Below are 20,111 nucleotides of genomic sequence, written 5' to 3' on the forward strand. Positions count from 1 at the left end.
GACCCTTGTGACCACGTCGCTCGACATGGAATTTCCAAGTCCTTACATACTACATATGCATTAGGTCTTGAAGTATCTGGTTTAGCTGAGAAAACTTGCAGATTTTTGGGATATACTTGCCCTAAGGAAATGGTAGAAATGGGTAAGAGGCCGCGCAAGCTGTCACCAAAATTATAACGACTAAGCTTTGCCCAGACTTTTCGAGCAGGGTCGGAGTCTGATTCCGAGAGGTGGGTAGGTTGGCCCTATCGGAATGCTACCTTTTTTTTCTCTCTTTCTCTTTCACAAACGATGTGCCTTGTCTTTGTAAAGAAACAAAGAAAGACAGATAGCAAATTAGTCCACTCGATCCGAACGAGTGATTTTCGGATCTCGGAATCCAGATATTGCAGCTCAGCTTATGGTAGTTTTGTTACTAGCTGCAGGAGTGGAGTCTTGTCGACATCGATCTGTGGAAGGCCAAGCCGGTTGCGGAGAATGCCAAAGGAATTCAGCAGAAGAAGAGGAAGAAGAAGGAAGTTTCACGAGCCACGAAGTTGCAGAAGCGGCAGCGGCTGGAGATAGCCAAGATATCATACATGCTACTTACATATGGTGGGTTTGAGGTTTGAGAGTGAGGGGGTTGGAGTGGGTGTGTGATATGTTTGTATCGTGCGCGAACAGTGGACTAGAGGTTGTATATTTAACACCACCACCCCGCCATTGACCCATCACTCAGTCTTTTTTTAATCAATATCTGTAGATGCCTCCCATCTCTTCTTTGATATCTCTTCTATATATTCATCTTCATCCTCCTCTATGGTATTAGATACACTGATATGCGTATATGAGTGACTAGGCGGTTATATGGCTTATGGTTATAATTAGAGTGCAAACTGTGCCCCGCCCTCTGATCCAGCCAATTAAGACATCAGCGCAAACTTGACTGAACCCAACGTCATCAGTCTTCTTTCTCGTTCGCACGAACGTTAATCAACTCAACTATCGAATACACTCCGGCGGACCCTAAGACAGCTACGAAGGAGTAGTTAGCTGCATACCGAGGACTTCCGGGGGCTTTACCAGGTATTTCAACCTCACATTTTTTGCTTGATTCGATTCCAACATTCGATAACTAAAAGTGCACAGATCTCTCAACACAGCAAAATATATTCCTTGGCACCGGAACTTTCCTTCTTGGAGATACGTGCGCACTTGATCCTATTGGCGGTATACCTGCACAGAGTATACTGGTAATACTTTAAAAAATGTCGAAGACCTACGACATCGTCGTTCGCTTCCACTCCGTCTCCAACCTTCCAGTCGCAGACCTCGGGAAGTTCTCCTCAGACCCATATCTCAAGGTAAAACTCGGAGTATCCCCCCAAAAGTCCACAGAAACCGGCTGGCATGTCAAGGAAAATGCCGGTCCGGACCCGGACGACCCAATCATAGTCTTTCGTACACCAACCCACCACCAAACACTACATCCCATATTCCCTCCTCAGACGTTCTGGGTCGTAAGCAATGTTCCGGAATCTGGGTTTTCCATGACCATTATATGTCGAGATGAGGACCCTTCGAATAAAGATGATGGATTGGGCAAAACGAAGATTGAGATTGAGCAGATCACGGGAATTGGGTGGAAGAAGGAGCATATGAAGATTGAATTGAGGAGGAGGAATGGTGGGGGTAGTTGGAGGGCGTTTGCTTTTTCACCGGTTATTAATGCGATTAATGGACAGAAGATTAGTAGTGGGAGGCCGATTGCTGATATGAGTATTGAGGTTATTGGTGAGACTAAGAATAATGGTGGACGCCCGTTTCCGTATACTTCAGGACCCGGTAGGCATATTGACGACGTAAAGCTTTGAGATTGATATGCTGATATTTGGATTTGTAGCTTACTTTTCGAAACACTTCTCTCCGTTTGCTGGTCGCATGACTGGCATTGTTGAGAAAACTGACGATACTGCGTCTATTGCCTCGGGAGGGAGTACTTTGTTCGGGGGGGAGCGCAAGAAGTATAAGTAGGATTCCACTTCATCTTATCCTTTTACTTGCAAGATTTTAAAGATATATCTAACGGCCTTAATTCTAGTTTCCAAGCAAACGTCCTCCAGCTCCAAGGCCCCGTCCCACCAGAACTAAACCACCCCTTCGTCCCCTCAAAATGGTTCATCAAAAAACTCTTCACCGGCAAGATCCTCCCTCACGCTCTCCACGCCCACCACCGCAACATCTTCTCCCACGACCTCAAAACCGTCTACGGCGTCATTATCCAAGACGATAGAGAAGACGCTATCATGAAACAATCAGCCGCTATGTCCGAAATCCCACTCGAACAAACGATGGTGGATTCTCCGCAAGCACACTCCCACCAAACCCAACCCTATAGTCACGGCGAAGAACTAAATCAATCGAAACTTCGTCGGCTTCTAAAGGGAGGGAAAGTCGAGGGTGATCCGGAGTTTAAAGCTATGGAGCTGGAGAACCCTAGACCTTCGGAGGGGCAGCCGTGTGGGAACTCGTATTTGGATAAATCCCAGCGGTTCCTAGAGATGTGTGGAGAACTTACGGAGTCTGGGAAGGTGAAGAAGCAACCTAGTATTGGTGACGACGGGGAAGAGGAGGAACAGACTGGTGGTGCATTATTTACATACGTCGTCACGGTAGATGGTCAAATGCGATGGTCTGAAGTCGGTGCTGGATGGGCTAGGGAGGTCGGTTCGAAACATGTTATTCTGGCAAATGGTGCGAAACACGTAGCCTTCGCTGGAGAATTCTTTATCAGGAGGAAGCCGAGAAAACACCACCGACGACCATCGTTTGCGGTTTCTACACGGACTGGATCTTCGAGTAGTGGTGTGCTGATGTACCGAAACTCGAAGAATAGGGGTGATAGGAAGAGGAAGAACAGACCTGTCAGCGAACCGAGGGAAACTATGTCTCGTGGAGAACAGATGTTGGGAGATACCCTATCAGCAGTTGATAGGAATCCTGAAGCTTGGGCTCCTCCTGCTCAATTACCGTCTTGGTCTCCCCCAGCCCAACTACCATACGCAGCTCCATTCAGAACAGACTCAGCAAGCACCATCGAAAGAGACAGGGACCTAGACCTAATGTTCTCGCACGACCACACCCGCCGCCCCTCCCAAATTTCCCTCAACACTACCGACAAAGTCCGTTTCCAACTCTACATTGACAACGACTCCGGCACCTACCGTCCCCTCGAAAAACATATCCCCGCGTTTCGAGAGTTTATGAGATCCCAGTTTACGGGGTTTGATGTGATCGTTACGCATTGTGCGGGTGAAGAAGGAAAGAAGATTGAGAAGATGAAACAGGCGCATGTTAGGAAGGGGAGGGAGAGGGGAGAGGTTGCGGGTGATCCGGGGGATGCGGTGGAGGGTGGGGATTTGGTGTTTAGTGATAGTAGTAGTGAGAGTAGTAGTGATGAGGATGAAGGGAAGGAGGTGTATTCAGAAAGGAGTGGGTTGGGGAAGGGGGGGAAGTTGCCGAGTGGGGTGCAAGAGTTTGCGGAGAAGTATGGGATAAGAATGATGTGAGGGTGTATTTGCGATTTACCTTTTTTTTTTTTTTTGTAGAATTCGGAGGTTTTTTTTTTGGGGGGGGGGGTAAGATGTGGATGATGTAGTTCACTTGGGATAATTTTGATGATACCATGCAGATGTTGTACGTTAGCCTTTTTGTAGTTTTTGATTTTTATCTTTGTATGGTTAGAGAAAGCGGAGCCACTCGTTGATGTATATATGTACATGGTGTTCGGGGAACGAAAGTCTGTAAACGGGTGTTCTCAGTTATTCAATTACATGTACATACACATGTACACATAATCATGGTGTTCTTCGCCTCTGATCTGATGAACTTCGATATTAGCTCGTATAAAATTGGGGGTAGATATTTGGAAAAGAGCTGTTCTCAAGGGCCCGTACATACCTGTACTTTAAACACTACTGGACATTAATGGGGTTGCCAGGGCCTCGATGTCCGATAGAGGGCTTGCTTTTGAGGTCTCCTGAAAATTTTGGGGTTGAGTCCATAATACGTAAGGTAACACTGGTGAGTATTGTGGAAGGGCTGAGGGGGGCATTGTGGACATGTTTGGCTGGTAAGTGTATAGGAGGCGAACACTTCAAGATATGGATCGTGAGCTTCCTCTAATGAACCCCAGATTTCAAAGGCCTAAAGAGTATGACTGGATCGAATTGCCGCTCGCGGAGTGAGAGCACTTGCTTTTCCGTCATGGAAAACAAGGGGCACTCGCAAGGATGAAATGACGGGCTTTTGAATCCCAAGATTAGGAGGAGGATCTCGTCGAGGATTGGAATAATCTTGCTAATATTCGGTATACGTCTTTTGATGGCTTCGAATACCAAGCCTTGTGAAGGTTCGGGCCCCGCGTCTTCAACCAAACTGGATACTTGTTAGTAAGCGTCTTTTTTTGGGGAAGGAGAGGGGAGGGGGGATATTGATAATAAGTTATGGATAGGAATTGTTGTATCTTACTTGTGCCTGTTGACGCCATCGCCCCTCCTGTTGGATTGGAAGGAAAAGAGCAAAAATAAGCCGAATCCCTTGCATTTACCTCCTTTTCCGAAGGTCTCTACCCATTTATTTATTCTACCAGCCCATGCGAGGAGCCTTTTAGAATTTGTGCTGATTTTCTCTACCCCGTGAGGCTTACCGATCGCCTCAGCCACCATAGTGCACCAGATTTTGAAAAATTCAATCCGCTTCTGTGACTTTACACATTGCTTCTGGAAGCTTGTGGTGTACCAGTGCATACAGTAATAGAGCATCATGGACGCAGCGGTTTCCGGAAATGCTTTCCAGTCCGCCTTGTCGCTGAGTATGTAGAACAATTCCGGGGCGATTTTACCGCCTGCTTTCAAGCTGTCGAATCTCGCGGTAGTGACATCGAATTTCGGGCCGAGAGTGTAAATTTGCTTTAGAAGCTGAGCAAACTCTCGGTTGAGGCCGTGAGCGAGATCTTCTTGGGCCTGGTATTCATGTTCTTTGTATGCACGATATATTTTGAGGATGGTGTCGAAGTTGAGAGCAGATTCTGCTATCTTGAGCAGGACGCGCGCACGGCGATGCCCCATGAAATTCTTGGGTCCACCATTGAAAATGTAGGTTGTCTTCGCGATTGATTCCAGCTCTTCTGGATCGTAGGGACTTTCTGGGGATGGCGTTGGAGCAGGTTCGGATTGGAGGCTTGGTTCTTGTTCTTTCGAATCTAGTGAAACACGCCTGATGCGGTAGGTTGGCCCTGTTGTGACTAGAACTGGTACATTAGTGTATATGTACGTAGCCGGGTTTGGATTTTGAATTGGCCTCGGAATAAGGGCGAGTTGGAGGTTTGGGTCGGCTTCGAGGCTTGATTCGGCGTCGAAGGAGTCGGTACGCTGCCTTTTAGGGTTTCCGTTTGAGCTTGAGGTAGAACGACGCCCTTTTCGGTTTTGAATTGGCTCGGAAAGAGATTCAACATCAAGGTTTGGTTCTCTGTCGAGTTGGATAATGCGCTCGAATTCAGGGCCTCTAGTGGCGCTTCGATCGGGGAGGCTATCCTCCACATCCCAGATTGGTGTTGCATCAGGTGTGTAGAAGTTGGATCTTGCTACCACTGCAGCGATACGCTGGAGGCCAGGGCCTCCGCTTCTGATGAACTCCTCTGTTGTAGTTGAGTAATATACATTAGCTATTATGGTGCGGTAGTAGGGAAGGGAAGGTGGGCTACTGAACCTTCTCCTTTTATTGCTAGGATCGTTTCTAGCTTTCGGACGTACTTTGCGCAAAGTGACTCTGTGGGATGATTAGTGATTGATTTTTGGAAGACCAATAAGCTTAGTTTGAGGAATTACCTGTCTGGGGAGCGCTGAATTTGGGTGGAGAGTTTCCACCCCTTGCTGGCCTTCGGAAATGAATCTGGAATTTATCTTCCTTGGAAATGCTTGGTCGAGGGTTTGGATTTGGCGCCAGGCTTCCTGGAGAGTATCGCTGAGTTCCTGGGTTAGGATATGTTATCTGTGCGTTTGATGTATTTTCTGCTTCAATGATTTCCTCTTTTAATTCCTGAAGAGGTTCCTGGTCCTTGATCAATTCGCTTTCTACTTCGAAGAATATTGGTTCGCTGAATGGTGAATCGATATTGGTGTTGGGAGGGTTCGGTCGAGGCTGGTTGTTGCTAAGATGGTTTTGTACACTCTGTGGAAAGTACTGATTGGCTGTTGGGTATCCAGCGGCAGCCATGGGCCCGTAGAACCTTTTCGGTGGGACTGGTACTGAATTTCTCGGAGTGTTCTGGATGTTGAACTGATTATAGTTTGGTGAGATTGATGAATGGATCGTGGTAGGACCTGCTCGTGAGAATGGACCATAGAAGCTTGTGCCCAACCGAGGCGCTAGACTTGATGATGGGTGTGGCAGTTGGTATTCTGGGTTATTGAATGTCTCCGGGTTTGGTAAGCCAAAACCCGCATCACTTTCGTTTGGTACTGGGTAGTGGTCCCACTGTGAAGGCAAAGCATCTACTTCGAAATTATTGGCTGGGGTTAAGTCGAAGTGGGGGTGGTAAGCCGTGGTTTCGGGACTGTTGAATGTCCCCGGATTTAATAGGTTTGGGTCTCCATTGTTATCGTATGGTACTAGATGGGGGTCCCACTGTGAGAGAAAGGCATCCAATATTGGAGCATTGACTTGGGGGAAGTCGAGGTCGAGGTAATTGACTGTTTTGAGACTGCTGAAGGCAGTGGCACGCTCGTTGGGATCCATGGTTAACGCGTTTTTGGGTGGAGGGGTGAGAACCTAGCACAGGATGTTAGAACGAGAAGCTGAATGGGTTGATTGAACCTAGAGATTCAATTGATCGTAATGATAGTGGTCGTGATGATGGTGTAGTAGTGATAGTGGTAGTGGTAATCGCCCTGATGATAGTAATGATTTGGTTATGGTTGTGATAATTATGGTGATGATCAGGAGGGAGGGGGAAGAGGGGGGTGTGAGGAGGTGGGTGTAAAAAAAATTGTGTTGAGTTCAAATCGAGTTTTGCGTTGTCTGTGTTGGATGTTGTTGTGTTGGTCACGTGGTATCACTCGGAGCCAATCACATGCCTGGGCTGTTTTAGCTGCGTCTTCGGCTAACCACACGTTCCTTCCCTTGCCAGGTCTCCCGCGGCCCAGCCGAAATTGAACCGCGAACGAGAACTTAAGGGCACTCTTCGCTGTCCAGGTCGTCGCTTCCAATGCTTCCCTCACTTCCTTCGTCGAGCTTCCAAACATGGATCAGGTCCCGACGTTCCTCGAGGCTTCGGCCGTCAAGCAGCTAACATCGCATACATACTCCGGCAATCTATCAAAGGCGTACTGCATAGGGTATGTATGCACAATCGCACATGTGTATTCAGAAACACCTTGTCTCTTCACAAAGTGATGCGATTTGTTATACTGAACATTTTGTTATATTATGTTTCTAACATCATACTTCTCAAGCGCAGTGCGGTCCCAAATGGCGGATATGTAGCAGCAGTTATGTTACGGGCTGCGGCCACACACATGACGACCACCCATGCACGGATATCCCCACCCCAGCAGCATGCCATCTCCTTCCATGGAATGTTCATGATCAAGACGAATGCTGGACCCGTTGAGGTGAAAGTCGCCGATTCAAAGATTGGAAGAGGCTATAGTGTTCTCCACATCGAATTGCTACAGGAAAGCATGAAATGTGTGAATGCTTATGTTACCATGACCAATATTGATAACGAGAACGGTCCAACTTTAAATACATTCTGGGAAAAGCCTGATCCTGGTTTGGTTGGAAGGAAGAACTTGGATAAGCTTTTAACTCCGGGGGGTATTGAGGGATGGTATGAACATCCTAAGCCATTTGCCGACTTCAGGGAGGTCTCGAAGAGAACACGTTTCTTCTCTGCAACGAAGCCTACTCCTGGGGTCGTCGGTAATTGGGGTACATTTACCAACCAGTCTGAGAGTATCACCAACGAGGCTATTGCTCTTATTGCCGACTTGTTCGTTGGCGTGGTTGAACAAATGGGTTCCGACGGTGGAGATGACCCGAAACAACAATTTCAATCGGCAAAGTTCTGGTATCCCACGTTGTCATTTACCTTGGATGTTAAAAAGTCACTCCCAAAGGAAGGTGTCAAATGGGTGTTTAGCAAAGTTCACAGCCAGCAAGTTAAGAATGGTAGATGGGATCTACAGGTCGTCATGCTAGACGAGGACGGTGAGTTGCTGGCTACGAGCACTCAGGTTGCCTTGATGGTGGATGCCTCTAGGAACACCAAACCTAGAGGAAAGAGGGATGCCCCGGCTACGAAGCTATAGATAGAGATGTTTGTTTTTCGCCTTCTTTGTATCTGCTTATAGAAGCGATAGAATCGAGTAGACATGTATAGATTATTCTGTCCGCACACATTTTGTACTACAAGCCATGCAAGAACTTTTTACTCGGTTTTTACATTTGACGATAGCATGGATATGTTTAAGATACGAGGCCCCAGAGTCTTGATGAATTTTGTAGATAGGCGGGAACCAAAATGCCCTGTACTCCTCGAACTTCCTTGCATGTAATTACCGATGGGGTGGCCGCGGAAGAACCTGGTAGCTGTAAATTTAACCCAGCTGTGGAAAAACGTGCTCGCGTGGCCCACTGACCCCCGGAAATATTATCCGATCAATTAGAAATCCATCTCTTAGATGCACCTGATCTCTGCATTGCCGGGTCTGATCCTTCATGCGGGACCTTTGTGATTCCTAGCCTAGGCAACCACTGACTTCTGATCTAGATATAGCAATTTAATTAGTCGACTGTGGAATTCGGAATAGCTTCTTATTGTGAGTTGTATCCCTAGATATTATTTGAAGGGCCGACCCGTGTACTACTCCGGCGTTCAGCCTTATGCACGTATTCTTATAATTATTGACTCACTGTGCTCTGTGAATCGAATTTAGCGGCTAGCACTCTCGATTTTGGTTTCCGTGAACGATGTTAATGATTATGAACTTTCACATTAGCACCTTTAAAGAATATATCGGCATACTCATGTCTAAGATTCGTGTTTCCGTAAACGTGGCATTGCTTGGTATACATCCGTATATCCTACGTTTTTGTCGCGCAATGTCTCCAGGCAGTTGAAACAGCGTCAGCGTAACCGACGGCATTGGACCCCCTCTGTTTGATAAAGGGAAATTAGAGACAATGTTGAAAGTACAGCACCAAATACTTGAATTTAATTGTTATTTCCGGTTATTCACTAGGCCAATCGTTTGCAATACCAATGACCAAGCCTTCTCAATCAGGCATTCGATATCCGCTTAAAGTTGCAAGTTGTTTAGCCTTCAGGGGCTGGAAAGAATGGTACGACGTGAAGGTCCAAGTTAGTACTCCCAGTACGCTATCTCAACGGAGATAGTCGTTCCCTCGTTTTAACACCAGATCTAATGCACATTGGGCTGTAGTGATTGGGGAACGCTAAGCTAAACCTTTCAATCCAGAAACTGGTGCCTGATTTCGAGACCGATCGATAGAATAAAATCTAGAGCCGAGATGCCCTTGGGGGGCAATCTACTCACCTCTAGCTCTTCGGGGTTTGGCTTGAGATGAGACTCAAAGAATATCTAACACGGCCGTGAGAAGCCCAGGAGCGACTGCAAACAAAACTTTAGGGCGGCCCCAAGTCACGGACACCTCGGGGTAGTACAAGAGACGGGATGGTGGGGAGGAATTCGGCCCAATCAACCAATAACCAATAAACAAAGCGCCGGTTTCGTTCCAAGATCGCAACAGCGAAGCTGGAGGGGGAAATCCTCCAAGTTAGATCGACCCCTTTGTTGGGATATATCCGGCATTACGTTACCATACTTCTAGGCTTCCAGTCTATTACCTTGTGCAACTACATAGTGCGTGAAGAAATGGGAATAGTGTGTGGCTCATGAGTGAATTCCATGTCGACAACGCAAATTTCTTGGGGTGTTTTGTTGGGAATTAGGGCCGGGCTTCTGGGAGCTCGAGATCTGTTGATTCTCTGTTGACTTGTCTAAAGAGTTAATAAATAAATAAAAAATAGAAGAATATAATGTTCCTTGGCCCAGGGCCAGGGATTAAAGGACAACTCGAGAAAAAAACCTTTGAATCTAAGAATAGGTATAAAAGAGTCAAAGTCCGAATGCGCGCTCGGGGTCTCGAACACATAGACTAGGGGAAAAAACTTTAAACAACTTTATCAGATGGAAGCACAGGGGTTTCTTCGCGAATTAAAGTTTTAAAAAGGTTGGGTGGGTGGGAATTGGTATTTTGGAGGGGGTGAATGGATTTAAGCATTGTATGGAGAGGAGATGTCACCTTGCAGGGAAAACTTGACCGGGGTTGATGTCATTGACCGAGGTATTGAGGTTGGCTCAAGGTTCGAGGGTTCCTGGATGTAGAGGTGACATCTCGCGAAACCTAAGAGGTTAGAACGCTACCATAGAAAACGACGTATCAGTGAATCGATCTGGTGAGCATACGGGGTCGCCGTGTCAATTTAATGATATCTGTTTTGACTGGAAGGCACTGCTTGAAGGGCGGACTCTGAATAGTGGGTTTCCGTGTAGGATAAACCATGGCTCATGCTCTAGCATATGTAAACTCTTTAGAGAGAACAATATTCACCAAGGATGTTGATCGCTGGGGTTTTCGGTTTCGAATTAAATGTATCAAAGTTGTTTTAGGAATATCACTTGTAGTCTTGGAATATGGGAATATGGATTTAAAGACTATATGGCGCTCATGACAGATTTCGGGAAAGCCCACTGCTCCCGAGGATCACTCTTGGAACTGTCGTGACATCTGTGTGTTACCACCCACGATGCCGATACATTTCTTGGACTGAGAATTCTAATGCTCGGGCGGTGATGAATAGTTCTGTCACACGCTTATGAAATTCTGCTATCTAGGTTAGGCGTCCGTGGACGAATTGTGGAAATATCGATCCAGGATGGTTCGGGGTTTAATCATGTGGGATTATTTCCATATGTGGCCCACAGATATAGCTAGGAGTGCGGTTGCCGGTTGTTCTGTGTCAGGCAATGTGGTGTTTATAAAGACTAGTGATCCTGCCTTTCGGGTCGTCTTTGCAGGGAACCGTTGATTGTGGGAAAGCAAAATTCTTAATTCTAGATCACGTGGGATAGATATTTCGTCAATAACTCGACACAAGGGATAACTATTTTGTTGGAACTGTCGACATCGCGGTTGAACCATTCGCGCGGCTAAACTTGGAACCTTTTGGCTCTACTCTTTGACCAATTATACACGATGCTCTGCAACTATCTCTTTTTGGTTGGTTTTGTTATTTCCTCCTTCGCGGCGACTTACACAACATTGTATCCGAAGACGAACCAGCTCCTTAAATCCCAGGCGACTCAACTCGATAGACTCTCAATATTGAATGACAGTTCAACCTGGTGTAAGTGATCCGGCTTGTGATGTTCTTCGACGTATTGGTGGATCATTCCTAATCTCGATAACTACGGTGCATCGATGCTATCGAAAGATTTCAATTTCGTCGCACAATCATCATATACAAAGGGCCCTGGTTCGGTCGTTACTGCGAGTGCAGCGAACTTTCCAGCCGTTATTGACAATGGCGTGGTATGTTTCCCTTTACGATATGGGACGTTGATGCCACATGAGAGGAAAATCCTTTCACATATGTATCAAGAGAAATATCGCGGCTAAGCTAGTTCGATTTTATCGAAACCCATTTTAGTCCTTAGCCTTGATAACCCTGGCGCCATGTGGCATTCTGCCCGCACATATCCACCCAAGAGCCGCCAATTATGTTATAGTGACAAGGGGTTCGACTAAGACATACTTCTTCGAAGAAAACGGCGCTAAGCTCATTGCCAATACCCTTGCTCCAAATACTATGGCGATTGCCCCTCAAGCGTCTCTTCATACGATGTTTAATGAAGGATGTACTGAGGCTACGCTTGTGTCGGCGCTTTCCAGCGAGGATCCTGGGACGTTGACTTTTGCTAATTCACTTCTTGAGTTGCCTATCGATCTTGTTAGTAATGCTTTTAGAGGTGATATTTCGAGCTTCAAAGGTAGAGTTCCGAATCTTGCTAGTAATGCGATTGCGGGAACGAGGGATTGTCTTGGGAGGTGTTGTAAGCGAAGGTGAATGGTTTGGATCGAGTAACTAGGACATTTTCTTTTGTTTGGAGGTTTTCACTCTTTCAATGAAAATTTCCCGTTTGTTCTCCCCAAAATTGATGACGACAAAAATGATGTAGCATTTTATGCTGTGAGTAATGAAGTTCTAGATTTTGGGTCCTGAACATGTTAATTTGTGTTGCGAATGCTGATTGCAACACCAACACGTCGACCTCTGCCTTCGGCTTGTCTGTCTAAGGCACCACAGAACGTCTCGCATTTTACATGCCATCCTTGTCTTGGAAAGATATCCAAAGTACTTGTCTTAGTTCCCATCTCTGCTATGTTTAGCTTTGGCCTTCTTCATCGGCTTCTAGACTAATCATTTACATGTCAGGACTTGTGATTAGGTATCCTTGCAGCTGGGGTCCCAATTGATCAAGCACTGCGGGCTGCAACTCTTGGAAAGGAAGCTGCAAAGCAGGACAAGATGTTTTCATCGAAAAAAGGCTGAATGAGAGGGGGAATTGTGACAGATCTGAGACTAATTGCGAAAGCGATGATCGATGGCTTCAGCGACCAGCATGCTATGCTATGCATACTACAGAGTATGTAGCATCCATTGGACACTGGCGTCGGGCGACACTTTCTGCCTGTCTATTGGCGCTACGAAAGTTGCAACTACCCGAACCAAGGCGGAGCCCGTCTTCAGAAAAAAAAAATTTATAGCTGAGAGAGCTGAGAGAAGAAGCTGAAAATCCAAGCTCATCTAGTCCGATGCAAGACGGCTCCGAAATGCATGCCAGCCACTTCGTTCCTGAGCAATCAATGGTGAGAGATCCGCCCATGTTGAAATCTACGATTTCACCTTGTGGGGTTTGGCATGTCCTCTCAAAATGACTATAGCACGACAACAGCATGATGAAGAACGATTGGACAATGACTTCTGCAAAGCCAAGGCTGTTCGCATGCAGGCGCGGAGCGGGACCCCGGCTCTGTGGAACAAACCGTAATGAGATTTCGGTGAGATCGAGACGAAAAAAATTTTCCGGGTGTGTGTCCAATCGCGTCTTTCGACCCATGCGAATGCATGCATTGTATCGACTGAATTTCTAACCTTAGAGGTGCCTGGCTCTTTCAGAAGGGAAAAAATTATTATGATGAGGATCGATCTACCCCCACCCATGGAGCTTGGAATGTTAAATGCAGACCCTGCCCATGCACATGCATGGTCTCGGCCATCCATTAGGGAAAGGAAAAACACCATGATGAACCGATCTCTGGGTTTTAGATCAAGAGCTACAGGGTTTTTAGGACTGTTTCATGAAGTTTCCGCGAGATCTTGAGAACATATAAATTCTTTTTGCAGCCACCGCCGCTAACCGTATAGCCATTCTCAGCGTAGTGGGTCGGCCACCAAACGAGACCGCCTAAGCTAGCTCGCTATAGCTTAGGGAGGAAAGGCCCATCGGCAGCTTTCGAGCTTGCAGAGCTCGATCGAATGAAATGTAGTAACTCCCTAGCAGATTTCGGGTTTTCGCATTCGCAATGCGAGGACAACAACACACAAGCATATCCTCCCCAGGATGGGAAAAATAGACCCTTGAACTTAGTTTCCTGATGCATATCCAACCCGGAACGAATCTCGCTTATGCAGAAGCCAATAAATGTCGCAGTTAATGGCCGAAAAGGCCTTCACTACATCTTGCAAGCCTTGCAAGCTCAAAGTTGCAAAGCTAGATTTTGTGAAAAAGTGCCCTGCAGTGCAGTGCAGCTCGCAGATTTTCATTTCCAAGGACTCCTGTTGAGAAAGCTTGCAGATTCGATGCCGTCACACCGGGGAATTCGGGTTGCACTTGTCGACTTCTCAGACATGTCGACGAAAGCTAAACGACAAAAAGGGGACAAAGCTTCCCCTTTACAGAAATTATCGTCGCTAGCTTCTCGGTTCCATTGGAAGTTTTTGCTAGGCAAAAACGACCGTGTCGTTAGCTTCTAGCCGAATCTTTATCAGATCAGACCATTTGGGTGGAATGTCGCCTGCGGCCCCTGCCGCATGTTACGCAACATCATTGCTACTTTTGCGACTGAAAATTCTCGAGCAATGGAACCCCGTGGAGCATACGCACCCTCCTTAATCGTCTAATGGCCCAACGGCACACAGCTTTGCTACCGCGCACAAAGCAAAGGGTACCGAATTATAAAATGTCACATTCCTTCCGCTGTTATCGACTTCACAAATGACTTAACCATCCCCACCTCAAATCTTCGGGCAGCTTTCTTATCATCGGCATTGTTTTTTATTTTTGATATTTACAAGATACCATCATGGAGCATATATACCAGATCATCAATTGTAGTACGGCGGAGCCAGCTCTTGGTTGTGACGTGTCAATCTTGACCTCCAAGCAAATTGAGTTAGACAATACCTTCTTCCCAGAGTCGCAATCGGGTGACAACTTGGGAGTTTTGATGCGCAAGGTGTCTGTGCCCCCAGTCTATGTCAGCCCTCAATACCTTCGATATGTCCAAAACGTCAGCAAAAACCTCTATACCGCCATTACAGATATCGTATCGAGATGGTGGGAAGAATCAGATCTATCGAGCGCCATACCGCTTGACCCTAAGTTCGAGAGGCTCATCAAGCGACTTGACCAGGAAGGAGTTACGTGGCGTAGCGGGAGCTGGCGCCCAGATTTCCTTGTGGAAGAAAACACAGAAGGGGCGTATCCTAGAATCAAGATTTGCGAAATCAACGCGAGATTCGGGTTCAATGGGTTTTTTTGCACTCTTGGTGTGGCCAATGGATTTTATCGTGACAATGCTTCCCGGTTCCAGCCGGCTTTCTCACAGGTAGGAGCTCCCAGAGCTGCAATATTACAAGCCGCGAAAACTGACAGCCCGGGTGTACTAGTTTGACGAAGTCTTCAGTCATGTATTTGATCTTACAAAACCGTTGCATGTTCTAAAGGGGAGAGAGGTTGGATATGATATCCACCACCTCCCCAAGGTTCTTGGCACAGAAGTCATCTTCGCTGATGTTTCCCAGCTCCGAATAATCCCTACCGATGCCGGAAATAGATTGGTACAAGTTGTCGACGGACGCGAAGTCGAAGTCTCACAGATCGTTCTCGAGCTCCACCAAGATGAGCTTCTTTCCTTGTCTGAGGCTCTGCTATGGGAGATCTCGATTCGATCCCGGATTAATGATATGCGAACTATCATGCTGGTGCACGACAAGAGGATGCTAGGTTTAGTTCGCCATCAACTTGTGAACCTCGTCACTCGAAATATTCTCTCGATCCAGGCTGCCGCACTTCTAGAAAACTCGATTGCGGAGACATGTCTTCCTGGCACAGTAGAATATCAGGCTGCTTCGAGTAGTGATAGAACTCAGCAGTGGCTGTTTAAGCCAGCTGGTAGCGGGAAGGGCGAAGGAATAATATTCCGCCATGATATTTTGGAAGAAGAATGGCAAACTCTCCTCTCGACGAACAAGCTTTCTCACGTCCTCCAGCGGGCAGTTAACCACAAGAAGTTGAGCCTCGTGATGCCTGTCGAAGGCGCCATGACAATGGTTCCGTGGGATATCGTGGGAACATTCTTCATGGTTGATGGATATTTCAACGGATTTGGCCCGTGGAGGTCATCAGCAGAAAAGATCTGCGCCTTATCGAGGGGTGGTAGCTGGATGATAGGGGTTTGCGATAGAGACTGCCTTCCTTTCCCAATGCACCCGAAGCCTATCGAAACTCGTCGTCCATCGAGGGCTACTTCGGAACATAGTACCGATTTGATGGTCTTCCCACCAAAGATTATTGACGCGTATTCACCTTCGTGTGGTGCTGCCGCAGCGCATATTTCGGAGGTGCATCGGTCGCTTGAAGAACACGGTGTGGCGCTCGTCCGCCTCAATTTCGCCGACCCGACCTCAGATTATTTAGTTTCGTTAGTAAGGGATGGCTTGCACCCGAAGCATGGTCATGGTCTGCCGGTAGACCATTCGCAGAAGAAGGGTTGGTTGTGGGATGTCAAACCAATCCACGGCAAAGTTCACAGCGCAAACGACCCTCTCGCCAGAAGCGAGACGATGCACGTTTTTCCTTGGCACACCGACTGCTCATTTGAAGCGAACCCTCCCCGCCACTTTGCTTTGCATGTCCTCCATGCAGATAGATTTGGAGGCGGCTCATTGTCGCTCGTCAGAACCAATGATATCGTACAAGAGCTTTGTGAGGAGACAATCAGCAGGCTAAGTATGCCGGAGTTTGCCTTTGCGGTTCCAGATGAGTTTGACAAGGGAACCTCTCGTACCCTTGTTGGAGCGTTGCTTGATATGAGTGATGGAGAACCGAAGCTTCGATTCCGTCGCGATATCATTAGTCCTTTGACGAAACAAGCAGAGCTAGCTCTTGAGGAGTTAGACAGGGTTCTTGATGAATGTCAATCGTCATCAGGAAGGTCGTTGAGGAAGGTCATGAAAGCTGATGACCTACCCGATGGCATGGTAATTGTGGTAGATAACGCGAAATGGCTACACGCACGCAGCCAAGTCAACGATCCGGATAGGCATCTTCGCCGTGTTCGTTGGAACGCACAGCCATTCCCGGCGACAACCTAAACGGAATATTTGCCGGGAACGAAATATCGAAACAACACTGCGTTACTTATTATTTTTACTACGCGAATGAATTATGGCCTCAACTTAATGATCAGGACGGTGTAAAGGGTCTGTGTAAATTAGTATTCATGAGGCTTGCATCATTTTTCCTGTCTACAGGAAGTTTTTGCAATATATTTTTTCCTGTCTCGTCAAATGAGAATATCCGAAATTAACACGGGTTATAAACAGTATTAGCATTGCATCGACGTCATTCGATCTCCTAGGCCTCCATGAAATATCTCCGCGACCCCGGGTCGCCCGAATCTCGATTCGCGTTGTGCGAACCAAGCTCTGGAAAGAGAGGTCGGGCTACCTAGAAGATATGGGAAACAAATACAAAGATAACAAGGAGGGGGACTAAAAAATAAGAAGTTTAAAGGGGGAAGAAAGAGATCTCGTGGGGGAGAAGCGGGAAGAGCCTCGCTGCCGTCTCGCTGTTGCCTCAGGCATGTGCCGGCTTTTCGTCCCAACCGCATGTCAAAAAACTTTTGGCTACTGCTGGGTGTGGCTTAGGTAAATTTGGGCTTGCTTACCCAAACCCAAGTAGAAGCCTCCGTAAAAGGTCTTCCCTGTGCGTCTTCCTCCGTAATAACCTCGCTGTTCATACAAAAGGGGTATGATCGCTGTTCGTTCTTCACAACTGACTGCGCACCAATCTTTTCAACCATATTTGTCCATTGGCCTGGATGGCTTTTTTCAAATACACAGAATCTCTTGCACTGGTAATAGTGTTCATGGTCAGTAGGCTGATTGCAAGACAGGTAGTTCTTAGTTGAAAATTCGCACATTGTACAATAATGCATGTAAGATAAGGAGGTTATAATTTAATAAATTCAGGTCTAGATTATTCAGGTCTTTTATAATGTTGTAATACGCAATGTTCAGACGGAGAATGTAAACCACTTACGAAAGTTGACTGGTACGCCTTAGCAATTTTTGTTTGGCAGTTATATACCGGTGTCGAGGAAGAGATGAGATTACATCACAGGACAGGTCACACGGTAAATTTAATGGAGGTTAAAGATGATAAACGAGAGAATGGATAAGAAAAAATTTACGAGAAGGGGCGCCTTAGTCTAGATATCGATATATGCATTGACTTAGCATATTTTACTACCCCTCCCCCCCCCCCAAAAAAAAAGGAGGGGGCTAGTTTCAGTACCAATTGTAGATACTTAGGCGTAACCTAGTGCATCCCAGCTACTGTACGACAAACCTTAAAAAAATTTGTATTTTCAAGGTGGTAGATATTAACGCTAGATACATCAATATAGCTCTCACAAAACAAAACTAAAATGATGCTTTATTGAGTTCTATTGAAGTACTAATGAATCCTACTATTTCTGTTTTGGGCAAGGCGCTGACCAAATGCAACAGGTAGATATTGCGTTGCAGTTCGCAGGGATCCACCCGGATGACTTCTTGGCTACGAACCGACTACCAGGCAATAAAGATTGTACAATGCGAATTGTGCCTTTGACAAAGCATTCTTGCCATCACATGACCCTAGCCCCTCGGCAGATATCTAGATGTGACGTCAGCCAAGCAACATATCGAAGCTCTCTTTAACAATTTGAGATCGGTCAGCTCTTTGCATTTATGAATGGGAGATCTCGAGAATCTTGTAGTTTAAATTTCTGTGTGCTCATAACCTTCTTGGGCATAGAGCTCGGGGACAATACCTTCGTTTCTCTGGAACTCGGTACAACATAAATCAATATTTGACTGCCCCGCCGACACTACTACACCGTAGCCCATCAACTTTAAGCAGACAAGAAAACCCGCCAGAATGTGTTCTCTAAGGGCAACGAGTGTAGAATGGCCTAATGAATACACACTGAAGACGAATGAGCCACTTGGTCAAGACTGTGTAACTTTCGTTTGCCTGTCAATATCTGGACGTCTTGATCCAAGCTTGCTTGAAGAGAAACATCATGAGTTGGTCAAACAGTGGCCGGTATTGGGGGGCGATTTGGTAACAAATGTGCGAACGAACACTCGCTCATCTAGGGTCTATAAAATTATAGGTTTTTTTTTTTAAGCTCAGAGGCTTACGAGAAAGAATTCTCAAGAAATTTCCGTACCACATGACCACGGGTTCCCGGGTAGATTTCAAACATAGGGCAATAACCGCCAAACTACAAGATGTCTCACCGCTTGACTTTGAACTTACGAAAACGGAGCGTGAGGGGAATAAACCGATTATTCGTCCATATCGTACAGGGGATGGCGTCTTGGATGTCACATGTCTCTTTTTCGATACCCTATCGACATTGAATCTCGTTGTTGGCTCACTCTTCGCAATTCGGGTAACTTTACTCAAGGATGCCACTATTGTCACCTTTAAATTCTCCCATTTTTTCGTGGATGGGGAGGGATGCTACGATATTGTTCGTCAGTACAACGACTTGCTTTGGGTAAGAAGTTACCGAAAGGAGTACCGCCTCCTGGAATCGATAGGAAACTTTCGGAAATGATAATTGGGGAAGATACTGCGCCAGTAGATCCTCCCGAGTCTGGCGGTTGGGAATATATTCGGAATTGGTGTCAAGTTGGACTTGCGGGCTTTGGCAGGGTAATTTTTCAGGGGATTTACCAGGACTACGCTGCGAAATTTGGACTTACTGAGCCAGGGGTTGAAAAACATATATACCTACCGCCAAAATTTCTCCAAGAGCTTCAGGGTTCCTGTCAGAAGGAGGTTGACGAGCTGGCAAAGGAAACCGGAGAAGATGTTCGGCTTTCAAAGATTGACGTAGTGAATGCTTGGTGGACTAAGGTGAGATTCTGTTCTTTAACTGAATATACGAAGAACGATAGCTGAACGTTGGAGTAGAGATTCGCTTTTTCTGTCGATGGGATATGCATTCAATCTCAGCGATAGAATCCAGAAGGATCCGAGTGAAGGGTATTTCCAGGGCCAATACTTCGGCCTTTATGTCCCACTGGGTACCGTCGGCGAAATAAAGACCCAATCGTTGGCTAAAATAGCCCTTAAAATTCGCAAACACGTTACTATAGCGAAACAGCCCAGTGTCATCAAAGACAATCTAGAATACCTAGAATCGATCCAAGGACAAAAGATAATACCGCTTCCCAAAGGCGGTGATAATGAAGGTGCACCTTTGTTCTCTAGTTGGAATAAGTTCCCCTTCGAAAAATTCGATTTTAGCCCGGCGCTCGAGGCGGGTTCAGGCACCGGGAAAACCCTGTTTAACAATTCTCGAATTATTCTCCCACTAAACATCTATTGGAAACCAAAGTTACTGTTTTTCAGTGATGT

General features: G+C 46.4%; 4 protein-coding genes across 4 annotated transcripts; 3 read left to right on the plus strand and 1 right to left on the minus strand.

The window, feature by feature from the left end:
* Nucleotides 1-138: 138 nt before the first annotated feature.
* DFL_004370 (uncharacterized protein) lies at nucleotides 139-3,548 on the plus strand (the record flags this gene model as incomplete). Its single annotated transcript, XM_067633454.1, has 8 exons — nucleotides 139-142; nucleotides 209-234; nucleotides 420-605; nucleotides 1,029-1,065; nucleotides 1,129-1,224; nucleotides 1,303-1,824; nucleotides 1,883-2,009; nucleotides 2,081-3,548. 8 exons carry the CDS (start codon nucleotides 139-141, stop codon nucleotides 3,546-3,548), a joined length of 2,466 nt encoding a protein of 821 aa, XP_067491620.1.
* Nucleotides 3,549-4,160: 612 nt separating this feature from the next.
* Nucleotides 4,161-6,777, minus strand: DFL_004371 (uncharacterized protein; the record flags this gene model as incomplete). Its single annotated transcript, XM_067633455.1, has 4 exons — nucleotides 4,161-4,416; nucleotides 4,510-5,677; nucleotides 5,749-5,808; nucleotides 5,868-6,777. 4 exons carry the CDS (start codon nucleotides 6,775-6,777, stop codon nucleotides 4,161-4,163), a joined length of 2,394 nt encoding a protein of 797 aa, XP_067491621.1.
* Nucleotides 6,778-7,281: 504 nt separating this feature from the next.
* DFL_004372 (uncharacterized protein) lies at nucleotides 7,282-8,351 on the plus strand (the record flags this gene model as incomplete). The annotated part of the gene is made up of 2 exons (XM_067633456.1): nucleotides 7,282-7,376; nucleotides 7,499-8,351. The coding sequence occupies 2 exons, from the start codon at nucleotides 7,282-7,284 to the stop codon at nucleotides 8,349-8,351; spliced, it is 948 nt and encodes a 315-aa protein (XP_067491622.1).
* Nucleotides 8,352-14,493: 6,142 nt separating this feature from the next.
* Nucleotides 14,494-16,786, plus strand: DFL_004373 (uncharacterized protein; the record flags this gene model as incomplete). The annotated part of the gene is made up of 2 exons (XM_067633457.1): nucleotides 14,494-15,018; nucleotides 15,080-16,786. The coding sequence occupies 2 exons, from the start codon at nucleotides 14,494-14,496 to the stop codon at nucleotides 16,784-16,786; spliced, it is 2,232 nt and encodes a 743-aa protein (XP_067491623.1).
* Nucleotides 16,787-20,111: the final 3,325 nt, after the last annotated feature.

Source organism: Arthrobotrys flagrans (genome assembly GCF_004000055.1).
Source record: "Arthrobotrys flagrans strain CBS H-5679 chromosome Unknown unitig_0, whole genome shotgun sequence".
NCBI classification, from domain to species: Eukaryota; Fungi; Ascomycota; class Orbiliomycetes; order Orbiliales; family Orbiliaceae; genus Arthrobotrys; species Arthrobotrys flagrans.